This window comes from Barbatula barbatula (assembly GCF_947034865.1).
Source record: "Barbatula barbatula genome assembly, chromosome: 5".
NCBI lineage: Eukaryota > Metazoa > Chordata > Actinopteri > Cypriniformes > Nemacheilidae > Barbatula > Barbatula barbatula.
The window spans coordinates 16,920,089-16,938,129 of record NC_136769.1 but is presented as its reverse complement, the minus strand read 5'-3'; the positions used below and the strand labels follow the sequence as shown (position 1 = coordinate 16,938,129).

General features: G+C 39.0%; 2 protein-coding genes across 2 annotated transcripts in view; one reads left to right on the top strand and one right to left on the bottom strand.

Moving 5' to 3' along the window:
• The first annotated feature begins 711 nt into the window (after positions 1–711).
• mafk (v-maf avian musculoaponeurotic fibrosarcoma oncogene homolog K) lies at positions 712–15,821 on the top strand. Its single transcript, XM_079457568.1, has 3 exons — positions 712–904; positions 10,534–10,611; positions 11,744–15,821. Exons 2-3 carry the CDS (start codon positions 10,576–10,578, stop codon positions 12,170–12,172), a joined length of 465 nt encoding a protein of 154 aa, XP_079313694.1. The 5' UTR covers positions 712–904; positions 10,534–10,575; the 3' UTR covers positions 12,173–15,821.
• Positions 15,718–18,041, bottom strand: part of tmem184a (transmembrane protein 184a) — a 15,393-nt gene continuing 13,069 nt past the window's right edge. The window contains exon 9 of the mRNA XM_079457567.1: positions 15,718–17,225. Coding sequence (XP_079313693.1) covers positions 16,978–17,225 — 248 coding nt within the window. The 3' untranslated portion in view covers positions 15,718–16,977. The remainder of the gene's footprint in view (positions 17,226–18,041) is intronic.

Here is an 18,041-nt window from a genome sequence, read left to right as displayed (position 1 = left end):
AGGGTGCTTTGGATAAAATCATCTGCCAAATGCATACAATAATTTATAAAGTCCCTGCTTTGTCTTTTTGTTATATCATGTTTTTATTTATTGTGTGACACATACAGTAAAACGTCCAATCAGTCAGCTTCCAAAACTAGTGACTAGAAATAAATGCAGGATTTATACAAGCACCCAGAATGACAGGCTTATTGTCTAACTTTGACACAGCAGTTGCTTTCCATGTGGTACTAAATGAGGTGTGACCATAGCAGGTGTTTGCATCTGCTTCGTAAGTTTTTCTCCAACTACTTGCAAAAAGGAGAAACGGAAGACAGAGGGCGCTTTAGATTCTTGTTCTTGACATACCTCATATTTATGATAAATACATTGCAAATAGACTTAAAAATTAAGTACATTGGTGTAGATAAGATATGATAACAGACCTGTCATCTAAAAAAAAACACTTTGGTAGACTTCTGTATTTGTACTTCTATATTTATTAACCATGTTTCTAATCCAGCAAGGACAGAAATCCCTTTTTGTAGCACGAGGATTGTATGATCTAACCTTTGCATTCTGTTAATTAAGTAATTTTAGCGATTATTATAACTTTGTCGTCCAAAGTATTCACCAGTTGCGTCTATTTCTGGCCTCCCCTGGTTTCCCGCCTGGCTGACGTCAGCATAAAGTTATTTTCATGAATGGAGGGGGCGGTCACGAGGAGCCGGTGACGCCAGTGCTTGCGGAAGCAGAGAGTGGAATGTTGATACATTGTTGTTGTTTTGTAGTTAATTTAGTTCAGGGTAACATTTCGCTTTGCTTGCAGGACGCGCATCCCGAGCGAGACAAGGCTCAACCTGTTGACCGAAGGACACTTTTCTGAGATTCTGCGCATTCCCGACAGAAATTCTGCGTTCACAAGGTAAAGTGTACGAGCCTTTCTGAGAGATGTTTTGAAATTCCTGTTGAAATTGCTGATGTTCTCACGATGACCGATAAGAATTCAGCCTGACCACGATATTCGCGTTATTGAGCTAAGCGCGCGCGAATACATTTTCTTTAAATTATGCTAAATAAGAAGTTATAAAGTTACATTGAAAAAAAAAGTTGCATTTGATGTGTCGAACATTCGATTGTAAAAACAACTATCAAGATACGGACACGTGTTAAATTTTGCAACATGACAACAGAATTTTCTTACAAATACAACTTCAAGTTTTCCGCCTTTGTATAAACGATCACTTTTATATGTACGTACATTACAAATGTATATTGCGTGAATATCGCTTACATACGTAATTTTGTTTTATTTTAAAGGGAATAAGTAAAAGTGGTCGCAGGCAGTAGCCTTCACTTTTATACATGTAAACAGCGTTATATTAAAACGTAGCGATGCGATTTCGCTTTTTAACTGCGGGTAATTTTAAAAGAATTAATATTACGACACACGAAAAAAACACGTGTTCTGCATTTAGGAATTCTGGGACAAAGGGCACTCTGTGTGGGTATAAAGACAGTGAAAGACAAGCCGGGACATCTAACAACTATATAACGATCCCGAGTCATCTGAGCCGCGCGGAGAAAATGCTTTTCTAGCGCTCTTTAATCAACACGAGGCTTCGAGAATAATATGACGTTATGTCAAATCCTCAGTGCACGGCGCAGTGAACGCGCCTTGTGTAGTTAATATGACCATGCCTTGTTCCTATAGTTGTAGAAGGCATGCCTTCCCTTATATCTCAGTGGGAGTCCTGGCTGTGAAGTCTTTGCGTATTACAAAAATGCTTATAGTTCCTAGAAATAAAATATTATAATTATTTTGCAAAGTGCTATATCCAAAACTTACAGTTAATAAGAAATAATTATTTATATAAAGTTCACAATCGAATATTTTGCCATTGTTTGAAAGTGCACCTAACAATGGCTTGGAAAGCAACGTATATATATCTTTGTGTTGTGTAGGTGATTGGATCAGAGTTATTCTGTCCACTATTCTGGCAGGTTAACAGTAGAGCTACGCCCTCACAGGAACAATGAGTCATAACTGGATAATGTGATTCATTTCCACAATGGATAATAAAGTAGCTGTCCTGAACTAATTTGAAGTGATAAAACCAAATTAAAGAGAAGTCAAGTCAAGCCAGCTTTATTTATATAGCGCTTTTTACAATTTTCATTGTTACAAAGCAGCTGTACAAGAAAACATTGACTATAAGTAAAACATAAAAGGTTATGGAAGTCAAAACACAGGTCAAATATCAGACAAACAATAAATTCCTATATGCAGTGTTAATTAAATAAGACTATCAAATTCTAGAAGTATTTTTGTATTATTAGTAGTACTATTTTTAAAGAGAACATGCATTGGTCTATATGTCAGTGGTTTACAAACTGGGGGGGGGGGATTTTTTGTGGCATTTTATGAAATATAGAAATGTATCAAATAATTTCGTTCAATCAGACATCAGAAACAAGACCATGAATCAAAAGAGTTGATGTTCCCTTATTGTATAATCAAATATGTTTTTAGTTTAATTATAAATCTTTATTTGGAATTGCCACAAAGCAATGCACCCTACACAAAGGGGGCCTTACAATGAAAAAGTTAAGAACCACTGCTATATAAAACGTGACCTTTTAAGGAGACTACCAAAAAGCCTGCCATCCATTTGTGAGGGTCCGCTTTAGACCACTTAATAATTTGGCTTTGTTTTTTAAGAGTCAGCAGAAGATCAAGTGTTGCTAGATCAGCACCAGGCTTTGCCTTGGAACAGACTGAAGTGTAACTGTATTTGCTGGAATGCCTGTTAAGGGCCGACCAGTTGCTGGCTCAGCTAAATTTGGGCCTCCCTGGGGCGGTTTCCTGGACAGGGATTAGCCTTAACCAGGACTTGGTTAAATTAGGATATTTAAAGTGTTTTTCAAAACATACTTGACAAAGAAACATGTGTACATCTTGAGATAAAACAATCGCACTGATATATTTTAAAATACGCAAGTTGTTTTCGATCAAGAACCTCCAACATTTAAATTAGTCTGGGACTAGCCTTAAACAGTGTCCAGGAAACCACCCCCATATGTTGCTCCATTATTGGTTGTATGTATGTACAGTAGTCATGAATAATTACTTCTTCCTGCACGTATTGCGTTTTGGTGTGACCTTTGTACCTATGGCTTGGAAAATTTTGGAGGTGGCCAACCTCATTTGGCCTTCCTTTTTTGTACTGTATGTGGGATTGTTTGACCTTGTCTGTGGGGTATTCTGACTCAGATTTGCTGAGGTATCTGTGGCGATAGCCTCCCACAACCAGTACGTTGTCTGCCTGCCGCATTTAGAATTCCAGGGGAAGTGCACGCGCTGCACTGTCATAAGATAGACTCGTGGGATGGTCACTAGTAGGGCAGGCGTTTGTGCTCTGTCACTAAGCAATGCTCTGTGAGTAAACACTTTTAGATCAGTGTTTTGCTAGTCACATGTCGGATCTGAGTTACATCTGGTTTCCGGCGTTCACCGTTGTAGTATCAAGCAACTCTCAACTCTTAAGATTGCATAATTCAAAATCGTTGACAAATAAAGCAGTGGTTTGGATTGCGCTTTTTGGAGAAGTGCAACTCTTACAGTGATCTCTGTGGTTAGGGTAGTGGGTCTTGAAAGTGAATGAGACAGCGGTAGTTGGTAAGTTAATGAGTCAAAATGAAACACAGGGGAACTCCAAACCCAACTCTTGTGACAAGCACGCCAGTTTTTTTTGATTTAGAGCCATGTTGTGACGCTTTCATTGATCTTCATGAAACAAAGTCATATTGATTTTGAAGTAGTCTTTAAATGTAATGTAGATAACAATCCCAAAAGAATACACTTTAAAAATGCTGGGGTACTTTCAACCCAGTGTTGGAACAAAAATGGACAAACCTGACCGTTGGGTGGTAAATTAACCCAAATTGTGTTGTTTCAGTTCAAAATACTGGGTTGTTTAACCAATTGTTGGTCAAGTATAAATATGTTATGGAATGATTTACCCAACGACTGGGTTTGTCCTTTATTGACCCAACGCTGGATTGAAAATAACCCAGCAATTTTTAGAGTGTACTATTTGGCTGGGCCAGAGAAAATATAGGAAACCCACACATGTAGGGATGCACCGATACCACTTTTTAAGGATCGAGTACGAGTGCCGATATTTTTCCCTGGTACTCGCCGCTACCGATGCCTGTTGTACAGTTTTGTTTTTATGTGGCAATTTTCTAAGAACAAAACACAATGAGACTAATGAACATATCAGCATCTTTATTTTTAACAACTTCAACTCATATTATGAAAAAGAAATCATTCTTATGTGCTTATCACAAAATCTCAAACCCCAAATTTCACAGTGTCCAATAACCTCCAAAGGGAAAAACCAAGGACGTAAGCGTGCAGATTGCCATGCGTGGGTCGTCATCATTGATTTTGAAATATTTCCACACTGCTAAGTGTTCACACCAAACGCGGTAAATCGCGCTATTCGCATGTAGTTGGACGCTTGAACATTTTGAGTTTACTCGCGTAATTCGCATCATGGGAGGGGCTTCTGGCAGGCGGCTCCTGTCTAATTGCGAAATGGCGGACATGAATTTTGTTGAGAGGGTAGCTGCGCAGTATGTGCTATGGAAGGCTGAAGATAGACATAGACTCATTCGGCGCCGTGTCTGGGTCCATCAGATCCTTCGGAGGCGCAGTCCTTCATTGTTGTTTCAGATTTCTGCCTCCGCTCGCTATGTCATCATCACGTCACTACTAGAGCAGGCTCCTGATTGGTTAACGCAAACATTCAGATTTTTCAACTCACCCGAATCGCACCGCAAGTAGGTCTATCGTGTCTTTGCATTGACTTAACATGTAAATCACTCGCTCTTAACGCTTCATTCGCGCTTGGTGTGAACACACTATGACATTGTGTCTGCTGCGGCAGGTGTCTCTGTGTGCACTGGAACGTTCTGTCAATTACGTCACGTGAGGTATCTGTCTTTGGTACATGTGATGTATTTCTTTAGAAGTACATGTCATTGGTGTATATTGTATCAGTCAAAAGCTAATGGAAAGTCTGCACCACAAAACTGTACCCTGCCCTTCACCAGTTTCTGGATGGAAGAGGACTAAAAGAGCAGTCTGGTGCTTAATTCTCAAGAGCTCATTTGAGTAACTGGATGTTTTGATTCTGAGTTGCGCAATCCTCATGTCTGTCCTGTTTACTGTTAGGGTGGTGTTAGCAGAGCTGATTTAACGTCAGATATGCCTTAAAATGAGTGGTGGGTGGTCACGTTCAATCCACAAAACCTAGGCGGGTTTGCCTTTGCTTTGCACATACTTGACATTCCTCCGAATCTCTGTGTCCCCAGGTGGAAAGCAGCTTTGCTGTTATTGTTGCTTCTCCTCCCAGTCCACAGAAAGTTCCGGCGGTACCGCCAATCGTTCCCAAGGTTCCGCATACTTTTCCTTCCGCCCCACGAAACAACAGGATTTTCCAAGAAACTTCAGTTTGGGAGGGTGTGATTCCCTGCCGATCGTCTTCACTCTTAACAGTAAACACCATGACTCACGGCTCTGCTATGCTCTCCATTTCCTTTACATAATATCCCTGTGAAAGCGCAGCTACACTGTGGAATACAGTGGGCTGGAACCAAAAGGAGACGGAGCTCCGCACCTCCCTGTGGAAAAACAGAGCCGAGTCCCTGAGCGAAGCTTTCTCCAGCTCGCTCGCACAAGAACGTTGCAGCTGGCTGTGAAGTAGAGCAGCATGTCTGTTATGTGCCGAGCACAAACAGTTTAACCAGTGGAGCAAAAGAGGCAAGCAAACAACAAGGACAAGCTAGGGCTCCATTTATCATTGGAACACAAGCATGCTTGGCTTCAAAGTTTTGTTTGGCCAAGCCCAAGGCCTGAATTCACTTCTTTTCACTACGGTTAAAACAAGAGAATCTCATATTCTCACATGTGCTAACACTGCAACTGTGGCGTTGAATTCCATAAGAGGGGAGGTACTTAGTAATTTGTTTCTGAGAAAGTTCTCAAGGCTCAAATATGCGGTTACATAGTCATATTGCATAGGGAGCCGAAAACGAACGTCATCCTCGACATTAGTAAACATTATTTGCGCGCGCCAGAGGTTTAGTCAGTCAGTGATCTGCCTTGTTTGTTTTATTGGGTTCAGATGTCACGGAAGTCATTATTCGTAAGTAATATGATGCCTAGATTTGTTGTAGTTTGCATCATGGTTTGTATTAGATGGAAAACGTTACAATGTTTGGCTGAACAGTTTGACAGAGGCAGTTCTTTCCACTTCATCGGAGAAGCCAAAGCATGAATTTACAGTTGATCTGCCTGTATGAATGAAAACATGTTTTTTTACATGTGGATTCAGTGTCGTGACCAACATCTCTATGATAGCACTGACATGTCTGAACAGCTTCACACTGTGATTGCATGAATACTTTCAGTTCTTCCCTTGTTCACCCTTTAGATAAAGCTGTTATAGTCAGTGATTTAGGGGTGTGTTACCCAAGTCATGTTAAAAGATTTTCAGTCTTTCAATATGACTAGACAGCATTACCCATGAAAACAAGGGAGTTTATTTACAGTATTATTACTATTCCTTCAAATTACTTCTATTTTAGTCTTCAGCCTGTCCTATGAACATATTGTACATATTTAAAATGATGCTTCCACCACCCTACCATTTACAAGAAAATTTATCTGTATTGTCTTGCTCAGTCAAAATGCTGTGCTTGTAAAAAAAACGGGGGGCTTTTCCGTAACAGTCATTTAGTAAACCAGTGAATTTAGTTAAAATATACACAAAGACAGACCGTTTTTTAGATGTTTCAGATGGTTGTTTAAATGTTTTTTTAACTTACACTGTTGAAGGCACAATATGTAATTTAGTTTGACTGCATACAGCACTATGGTGATTAATGGCCACATGGCTTTATGAAGTATTAATCATCTTATTTATTTCTTGAGTTAAATGCGCTATTTTTTAAGGATGCATGATGTCAGCCATATCTGTATTGGCGATTTAAAAGCAGATAAATTATGGATTATTTCCCCTGTTTGTACCACATCAGGCGCATGCTGCTCAGTTAAAATCCAGTACAGTACTGGAAGAATCTATCATTTGTTTAAATGACAAAAGTTAAAGAACCTTTAGGCAAAAGTAGACTTGGTACAGTAAATGTTATTTTGTTTTCTGCTGTCAACGCACAGCAAGAAATTTGGAAGCATGTCAGACCGCACCCACCTTTTACTGCCATATTAGTGAAAATAAATACTATGGGAGTCAATGGGGAATGAGATCTGACATTCTTCCAAGTATCTTCCAGTGTGTTCAGCAGAACCAAGAAATGTATACAGATTTGTTACAATCTAAGGGTAAGTAAATGATGACAGAATTTGGCGAGTAGGAATTTTGGGGTGAAGGACTTCTAAATACTATATATCGGCCAGTATATTGGTTATTGGCTTCCAAGGATAAAGAATGATCAGTTTTCATTATTTGACAAAATGTACACACCAGTGCATCCCTGCTTATTTTACTTTTTAACCTCTACGTGAAAAATGTGTTGTTGCTGTGTTTTTATATGCATGCCATAATACGTATAGTTTTAAATATACAGTGGAGTGAATCTGGTTATATTTAGATAGTTGTAGTAACAAAGAATGAATTAGTAGCACACATAATGCGTAGTATTAAGTGTCCAGCTCTTTGACAGAGGGGCCCCTTTGCTTTTCTCAGTTTCAGCATGTGTGTGGAATGTGGCTTAGTAATTCACACTTCATGCACCATCGTGGCTTCCACAGGGACCTTTTCTGTAACACAGATTCATTTTTTTTGGTTGGCTGTCAAACTTTAAGCATCAAAGGTGGCATTCAATCCTATAAACTGTGCCCAGGAAACCATGAAAACACGGACCTGGCCTTGGGACATTATGGTTTTCCTCTCTCTGAGGGCTGAGCAGGAAAGGGGGGCCCCTGTCAGTTCACCCCGGTTCTCTCTGCACATGGAGAGGGGGACCACGTACCGAAGTGTTCAAGGAAGTGTGTGTGTGTGTGTGTGTGTGTGTGTGTGTGTGTGAGAAAGAGCTGAAAGGCTGGAGGCCCCATGAATAGAGAGGGAAGTGTTTTTTTAAACTTGATTCCACGGTCCTCCTTGGAAAGAAAGACAGGGTCTCCCTGTCACAGCCATTTTAAAACCAGGCGTTCTGAGCCAAGTTGCTGTCTAGGAAAGCTCTTTTTGTCTGAGCTGGCCTTGTGTTGTTTGTCACAGTTTTAGATAACACATGGGAACGGTGCAGATTCAATTTCAAACAAAGTTTGCCAGGACTGGCAACAGAGAAAAGTAATTCAATCAGTTATTTTAAAGAATGGCTTTGAAAACCCAGACATGCTTGCTCACAATTAAATATATGCCTTCACTTTTTCAATTATGAATGAATTACATACTCTTCTTGTTGCCAGTTTTATAGAAACAAAATGAGGGGCTGTTCATGTAACCCTCACATCAAGGGCCAGGTGGTATGAATCAAGCTTTGAGTAATCTTTTTTTTTCTTGGTGGCATTTGGTTTCAACTACTCTGTTCTATACTCTTTTGTCCTGTCATTACTAAAATCTTTAAACCAGCAACTGATGCACGTCCGGTGTGGTTCACTAAAACGGACTCCACTGGATGACTCAAAGTTCACCAATCATGCCACAGGCAGTGAATCTGCTCACTTGTCAGTGATACTTAATGTAACCACACCAAAGTATTCCCACCAGGATGAAACAAACACTTAAAATGGTTGCGGTATGCAGAGTTCAGGGCCAGATGACCAGACAGGAGACATAAGACGTGGGCTATCTGAACTCCAAAGATATGGAATGCATGTTTCATTCCGTATTACACGATTAAACTACAGAAAGAATCACTCTCGTGCAGGTAAAAGAGTAGCTTGCATTGGGAATTCCACCCTTGTTTTCCTTTTTAATGAGTTGTCGCTCGAACATTTCCACTTGAAATTGTGTCACTGGCAACTGGAGGTTTGTGTCAGCACTCTGTGCTAAATATAACAAGCACAGTTAAATAAGGACATGAAATGAGCCAGGAAAGCCTAGTGTAACAGGATCCAGCCTTTCAGCCACAGTCCTAAACCTGATAAAGAACATTGTCTAAAAGCATAAATATAACAGTGACCGTTTAAGGGAAACTGTTCCCATGTGATGTGACAGAAGACCTACTGGAATGTTCCGTTTACTGAAGGGCAAAGAACAGTCACTAGACATGAGTAAAACTCAACATCGCATCATTTGTGTGTGGTCTACACATTTTTGTTGTATTTTAAGTGATAGTTCACCCAAAAATGATCATGTCATTTCAAAACGTTCTGACTTTCTTTCATCCGCAGAACACAAAAGAAGATATTTTGAAGAAAGTTGGTAACCGAACAGTAGCCCACTGGTGGACCCCATTCCCTTCTATAGTAACCTGACTGATTAGTACGGATTTCTATTTCTTTTCTACTCTTTCTATCCTTACACGAAAAATCCTTAGCTCTGTATACTGCAGTGGGCTACACGAGTACAGTTTTTACTGTCCTTATTGTTCCAATTGCTTCTATTGTTTATCTCATCTGTAAGTCGCTTTGGATAAAAGCCTCTGCTAAATGACTAAATGTATGGACAAGTGAATTGGGTCCAGTTAACAACAATCTTGAAAATATCTTGTTTTGTGTTCTGAGGAAGAAAGTCATACGGGTTTGAAATGACACGAGTGCGAGTAAATGATGACTGAATTCTCATTTTTGTAAGGGGAGCCAGAATAGTTAGTAATGTATTTCAGTTTTAATCACATCACAGGATCTTAGTAGTAGCAAGTTTGGGTTTCACTTTTGTTTTCTCAGAAAAACCGTTAGAAATGTTAATAGTTATCACTTTTCATATAGTACTAACGTTATAAACAGACGCATTTTTGTTTCATACTTGACTTATCAACTTAACTGTTATTTGATAGAGTGTCTACTTCAGTTTAATGCTAGTTTGTAGTTCAGCTAGTTTTTTTGCGGGGTCTTCCTGTGTTTGTTACCGAGCTAATTATGAATGGAGCGTGTTTACCGTTCTTCTGGTCACGTGACATGTTCTCGCCTCACCCATGTGCCGTGGGTCTCCATGGCAGCGGTCTCGAGTAGAGTTCACGCATTCTGATGCTGTGCTGCTGAAACGTAACGTGGCCTTTGTAAAAATAGCGCAGCGGCAAAAACAGCCTTCCATGAACCGCTAAGACGAGAGATCAGACACAGCCGCACGCCGAGAGCTGACCTGCTGCTATATTGCGGTCTTGTAACGGTCTAAGTGAGCGACATCGTGAGAACGCGAGATCAGCAAGTAAACAGGTGGCGCTGTAGTGCTCTAGCGACATCTGCTGTTTATTCCCGGTAACTTCATTTTACTCTGCAGTTTCAGTGCAATGTTCATGACACAAAAGTGTTTATTGACAAACTAAGATTTGTAAAGCATGCTTTTTGGTATTTTGTTTTAGACACATTTTGAGGATTTCTGACTAGCTGCTTGTACGCAGGGCATGACGACTCTTTTTAAAGCAAACAAACCTTTAAAGGTAAGACCATGTCACTGTTCATAAACGTGATTCATTTATCTACAGCGCATTACAGGACACTGGTATTATATCTATTAATATTCACTTTCACAAACACATAAAAACCCCAGACAGCACTTGTATGGCTCCTCCATATACTGCATGTTACACCATACTTCTGCACTATTATTTCGAGTTAAATATTTCATTAATATTTTAAATAAGTTTTTAGTTTTAGTGTTGATTTTAATTAAGGTTTTAGTAATTTAGATTTATGCTTTTGTCTTTTAATGATTTATTGTTTTTTTATGTTGCTATGTAAGAGACAACTTTTATTACATTTTTTGCTTATTATTATAATTTTATTGCTTTAAACATTTTTCAGTTTATTTTTGAGACATTTCAAATTTTCCTTTAGTTTTTCCAATATTTAATTTGATTTCAATATTCCATACCAGTCGATCATTTATTTGATTTCAATAAATAGAAATGTTTTAAAAGTTTAAGTTGTAGTAAACTAAATAACCTTGCTCTTTTATAACTAAAGTATTTATTGTCATAATGATGCCACTTTTCTTCTTCAGATCTTCACTTTAATGTAACAGACTAACCATTGTATAATGTGAATGTTTGAAAGGAATAGTTACCCAAAAATGATAATTTCCTTTTCTGGTTCCATCCAAGATGTATGACTTTTTTCCTTCAGTTGACCACAAACACTATTTTTATAACAATATCACATACATACTGTATATAGGTCCCATAATATTGAAGCTTCTTAAACCACAAACATCCATCATATATTTTATTTATTAATATTGTAATTTGCTTTGGTTACAGTTTGGCTAAATAATCTCAGTTTTTATCGTTCCCACTGACCCGTCATTTTGCTATAGAAAACAAACAGATCAAGCAGATGAGTCATTTGAATTTCTAATGTTTATATATATGCTTATAGAGATTCAACATTTTGGGACTATATATACACAAAGTGACATATATTTTTTATTAAAATGTTTGTGTTCAACTCAAGAAACTCAAGAAAAAAGGAAATTATGAGAGAATTAAGTTAATATTTCCTTAACCTTTCACATTTAAAAACTGCACAGACTTTCATTAAAAAAACATTATCTTATTGCTTATTACAACACAGCTAAAGAAGGAGGCAGGCGAGAATGCCCCGGCACTCAGCGACGACGAGCTGGTGGGCATGTCGGTACGGGAGCTCAACCAGCACCTGCGCGGGTTGACCAAGGAAGACATGGTCAAGCTGAAACAGCGCCGCCGCACGCTGAAGAACCGCGGCTACGCGGCCAGCTGCCGCATCAAGCGCGTCACGCAAAGAGAAGAGCTGGAACGGCAAAAAATAGAGCTGCAACAGGAAGTGGACAAGCTGGCCCGTGAGAACGCCAGCATGCGGCTGGAGCTCGATGCGCTCCGGGCCAAGTACGAGGCCTTGCAGTGCTTTGCCCGGACTGTCACCCGCGGGCCTCATGGTAAGGTGGCCACCACCAGCGTCATCACCATTGTCAAGTCCGCCAATCACAGCCCCAGCTCCGCCCCCTTTTCGGCACATTCATAGTGATGATGGACCCTTCCCATCCGGCTCCTTCTGGTCCAACCTGGCTTTATACCCAGACTGGCCTGTTGGCAGCTTAGTGATCAGACTGAAGGGAGGGTGAATGACTACCATAGGCTGCATCTGTTTTGTTTCATATCTCTCTTTTTTACACTCTCACACGTATACACACAACATAATCTATATTGTCTGTGCACTGTGCTATAAACTCCCGGCACCGGCATGGCACACCAGCCGCTCTTTCCGCTTCTCAACAGGCTGAGACTTAGCAGAGATGCGCACTTGTTTAAGTGTGAGATAGTACTTGATTTAACCTGCCACGGTAGCGCTGGTCCGACAGCTCAGATTGCCTGTGGCATATTGCATTTATATCAGAAACTGAACTAAATGTTGCATTAGTTAAAAAATCCCAAATGATCTCAAATAGTTAGCACTGGTAGAAGACGATGTTACTTTAAAAGGTTATCGGATATTGTAAAAGACCAGAGGGCGATACCTGTATCAAGGGTTAAATCCTTATCCTGAAGCGTTATACGTTACTGATAAACGGGAGGAAATTCACTATCGGAAAATTAGATTTCTAAATAGGAAAATGGCACTTATATTACTGTTTTATTACAGTATAATACTATGAAGCATTTGCAAAGCAGACTGACATTATTTGTAAATATTATTGATGGAAATCGCAGACTAAGCGAGTCGTCGGAAAAGGGCACTTGATGGTGTTTTTTGTCTTTTATAACAGGTTGATGATGACTTATAAACGGCACATCTGTGCCGTAAGCTATCTCAAAGATATACTGTTTTCCTGACCTTTCCTGTCTTTATACGACACCATAAAATGGTAGGTAATCCATATTGGATAAAACGATAACAGGAGCTGTCTTGGCAAACAAATGCAGTTGAAAATATAGCCTGTATATTACAGAACTGAGATGTCAAATTGAAGCTCCAGACGTGGTTCACTAGAAAATTCCGTCCGATCAGAAAGCATTCCTACTGCTGTCACGAAAAGGTGCCACTGCCGGTGTGGATAACCCTGACAAAATGTACGTCTATGAAACGCAAATATTTGATATTTTGACACAAACTCTTGGTAAGAACAATCCTGACGCCTCATGTTAAACCAGTTCAATAGTGCATCATGTAAAAAGGAAAATATGTACAGCATTTATGCTGTTTTTCAGTAAACTCATCAGGATGTCAGGATTGTTTTTTATCTTGGTGGTTATGACTGTTCTACCACAGCAGGAAACACTAGGAGAGTGTTGTGCTGCTGGGAAGCCCACTGCAAGCCCCGGCTTTTAGAGGTCATGATGTTCCATTAGCACACTTTTTATATCTCCACAAGTGCTGTACATGTCTCCGTATCCTCAAACGCTATCTAGATCTTTGTCTTTGTTTTATATGTATCCAGGAATTCTTAGCTAACTAGAATAACACACAACTGTCTTTGATTTAGTGGTTTATTTAACTCCAATGTAGTCATTTTCTTACACGCCATGTTCTGCGAAAAAAAGCCCCTACGGCCAGATTATCTATATACACTCGGCACACTATTAGTGTTCACAGTGAATGTGCTTAGAGAGATTTCTATTTTGAGATTTTAAAAACATTTAATTTCAGTATTCATAATTTCAATGGCATTGTTTTTGGTGAATGGTCAAACCTACAGTCAGTATTTCAAACCACGTCAAGATGTCCGTTTTGTCCTTTCACAGTTACACATGATGTGCTGTTCGTTTTAAAAGTGACCACATATCCTCTTTTTTTTGGACGTAAAGAGTTTTAAAACTACTTTCTTCACCTTCCCTTAATGCCACAAATTCCGTTTAGAGGAAGAAAACCCCCCAGAAATTTCCCTTGTTTCATAATGTGGCCACATTCTCAGTTTCGTTGAGATACTTCATTATATTATACTTATGTGGAATTGTTTTCCCCTGAAAGGAAGTGCTACAAATCACTTCTTTATGGAAGCTGTACAATGAATGGATTTTCTGTGTAAGAGGACTGAACAAAACAGCTTTTTCTGTGCTTTCACTGACATCTGGTGGCGACATTTCTGTGTTGTTTCAAATGCTGTGATCAAAAGCTGATGATCTGCTATCTCTTTTTTAGACTATTGGCATTGCTGTTTTGCTTTGCAATGTTCTGTTCAGCTGCCACCAAAGCCGGGTCTATGTGCTTCATTCATTTATTCTTTTTATTTATATCGTAAATGAAATGCCCTCCGGTTGCCAGGTCATAATGCCCTAATTCAAAAAATGTCATTACTCACCCTCTAGTCATTTCAAACCTGTATGACTTTCTTTATTTCACAGAACACAAAAGAAGATTTTTTGATGAAAGTTGCTAACCGAACAGCACTGGACTCACTTCTATTGTATGGACACAAAACCAATGAAAGTGAATGGGGGGCCAGTTTACAACGTTCTTCGAAATATCTTCTTTTGTGTTCTGTGGTAGAAATAAGGCATACAGGTTTAAAATGACGAGAGAGTAAATTATGATATAATACATTTTGGGATGAATTATCACTTTAATGGTAAAGACACAAACTGTTCTGTAAGGTTTTGCCAGTTTTTCTTTGGCCAGTTTGAAAAGCGATAGCTGTAAATGTAATTTATAAAGGAGGATCAGCCATTACTGATACCTCCACACCAGGAATATCATGTCATGATCAGCTAGATTGAGGCCTGTTGACATTTCTTGATTTCCGAATAGTGCGGTAACGTTCCTCTTAACACAGTTGGATAGTGAAGGTGGTCTCTCAAGTGGGTACCTTTTTTCTGTCTTTTATTCTATGTATGCTGTATGTGGCCCTTTGGGCTGAATAGGATAAATTATTCTATATTTTACACATGAATATATCTATTTTTCAAAGTATATAATATGTGCTCAAGGTCAGTCCTTAAAAGCTATTTACCATGAACGCACATAGGAATTTTTACCAATGCTCTTTAAAACACACTTGCCTATAAACGTCTCCATGACATATAAAGTATGCTGCTCCAAATTGTTACTTTATATTTGTCAATGTTATGATGAAACTGTAAAGGTATTGGGGGAAGTAGTAATGTAAATTGTAGTAAAAATTGTGCCTTTAAACATTGAGCTCGTCATCTTTTAAGTACTGTATGAATGGGCGTGGTTGTTTGTAAAACCATATTTCCATACGCAACCGTGTTTGCCTGTTTGATAGGCCTCTCAGCTGTAATCGTTCTATATTAAATGGCAAATGTATATATGGACAACATGAAAGGCAGCGAAGCATAGGCTTGGATTAATCATATTAATGATTCTCCTCCTTAATTAACTTGGATATTTATTTAGATTTTTTTCAACATCTAAATTATTTTATTTACGTATCTTTTGTTTGCTTTAAATGAAAAACCCTCATGTACAAACAAAATCATTCTGTTTTTTCCATTCTGGCTGAATAAGGTGGTAAATTATTCCTGTAAAAGTCTGCAGTGTTTGTTTTGTACTTTTAAATAAAGCTTTTCTCATGTAATCATGTTTTGTTTAGAAATCATCTTCATAGAATAAATTCTAGAATTTATTATTATCTATAGTTCTAATGTTCAGTTATCTTTATACATGCATTGTATGTCTTGACCTGTCATCTGTCAAAATATAAAGTAAATGTTATTATATAATTTCCTTCATCCACATTTATAAGGCAGCAATCATTGGCACAAGTCTGTCTTGTTACACTGAGGAGTCAGGCAATGCCACCTTCTAATATTGCTTCAATAGGGGATATACGTGGACTTTGAAGAGCACAACCAGGTCCTTACATATATCAACAGAATATCAGCATCATGAAAACAATTTTGTATTCAGACATAACCATAATCCACAAGTAATTTTCAAATTGTAGAACACGTTACATCTTTTTGAAGGACTGAAAAAGACTTTACCCGTGTGCAAGTAGTAAATATATATATATACACATTTCAATAACTCTGTGTGATACTTGACTAAATACACAACGTTGATGGTATATAAAAGCTTTTAACCACTAAATGATGCGAAAACACCAAAGGACTGTACAGAGAAACATATCGTACAGTAGCTTATGACGTAATGTGGCTAATATAAAAATGCCCTTTAATTGTTAACAGTCGATAACCAAACATAATTTAACATGTTAACGTCCCCCTTTAAAACCTGTACAATTAAAACCCCACATCATAAGTTAAAGTTTTAACCATCCGCACAATGGGCGAATACGATTTATTTGCTATTTAAATACACGATGACAGCATCATCACCTTTTTTGCATCAGATCCTGCACACTTTGAAGGCTTGGTGTGAAAATGAATGTGTCTCCAAATCAATCGATGTCTGCATGGCACGACTGATACAAAGCATTAAAAGAGCCACAGACAACAGTTTGAAGTGCGAGTTTCAAAGTCTGTGAAAGCCGGTTCGATTCGTGGTGAGACCCAGCAAAGGGCTGCTGAGCAAATACTTCAAACGGGCAGATGCAATAACGGCTTTCGAAATTGCCATACCCAGATTAACACCGTCTGAACGGCTCCTGATGCCTGATATTTATCAGGTATGCATCATAAGAATGGTTTGGAATGAGAAGGGACTCTCCATTACCGGGCTGGATCATCCGGGGGTACATCGGAGATCCAAAACAATGAGCAGAGTGAGGGAAATTAACCGTTCTAGAAAGCGTTCATTATGAGCTAAAGAATCATTATCAGACTTACATTATTAATGTCTTTGTTAAAGTCAAAATGAGTCATGTTTTTTGCGGGGGATTAAATAAAAAGATCAGGATTGATGAAGAACTAGAACTCATCATCCGTGTCGATCAGCATCACTTTGTCCGATTTTTTGGAACTCTTTGTGGTGCTGACTCTAGTAGTGCCGACTCCTGCTTTGCCGTTCACATTGGGCTGCACAACTTCCTGGGTGGACTGCTGAGCGTACTGTTGATATGCCGGTGAGAAGTTGTGTATTGCGTCCTGGACCATGTCACCAGGGTTTATGGTTTCCTTCAGGCCGCTGGAGATACTGTGCATGGGTGCTACGTTATCTGCCAAAACAAAACAATAGACAAAGCGTAAAATAACAAGTGGCATACTTGCGATGGCATCTTTTCTTTTAGATTTGGGAGGGATGTATACAAATATATAAAAATGGTTTTAGTAGATGGAACTATGTCTTGTATGTAAACCCATGACATCACAAGCAAAGAATGTGGTCACCATTTAAGCCCTTTTTAGATCTTGGGTAAATGTTATCAAACTTCAAGGGAACATTTGTCATGATGAGCAGACCAACACAAAGCATATCATATTTTCTGTGTTGCGTGTTTGTCTGGATTACATAATCTATGGTATCCAATGACATTCCAACACAATGCCATCATAGCATTATCCTTACCTTTTGTACACATGTTGCCACGGGCACTGACCAAGGACTAATCCAGCTATTTGCAAATAAAAACTAGGAATCAAAAACGTACTAGCTTGACTGGCGCAGTCTGCAAACCACTCTCCAGCTTCATTTATCTACTGGAGGAGTTTGGCCAGCACGCAATAAGAAAAAATAATAATCACAATCCAAGAGTTTCTAGACATTTCTCAGACGAGAATGACTTAAATGAGGCTACAGAGTACAGTCTGATACACTGCAATATGAGTTTCAGCAAACTGCATCTAGCCTGTAGTTGATGGATGAGAAATTGGCCAGACATGATGGCAGGGCGCCACAAGAGCGAGAACAAACTCCCGTTTAAGACCGTGCTTGTAGGTATTTGTGTTTTTCAGACACTGGCCCAGAACTGTGGGATTGCTCTGGCAAGCGTCAGACGTGGCACTTAAACCGGAGTTAATAGGAAAGTGTTTTG

Bases quoted from the DNA above. Each gene is read 5' to 3' on its own strand.
- mafk (XM_079457568.1), top strand. From the start codon at position 10,576: ATGACGACTCTTTTTAAAGCAAACAAACCTTTAAAG. The intron at 10,612-11,743 runs GTAAGACCATGT...ATTACAACACAG, and splicing joins AAGCAAACAAACCTTTAAAG to CTAAAGAAGGAGGCAGGCGA.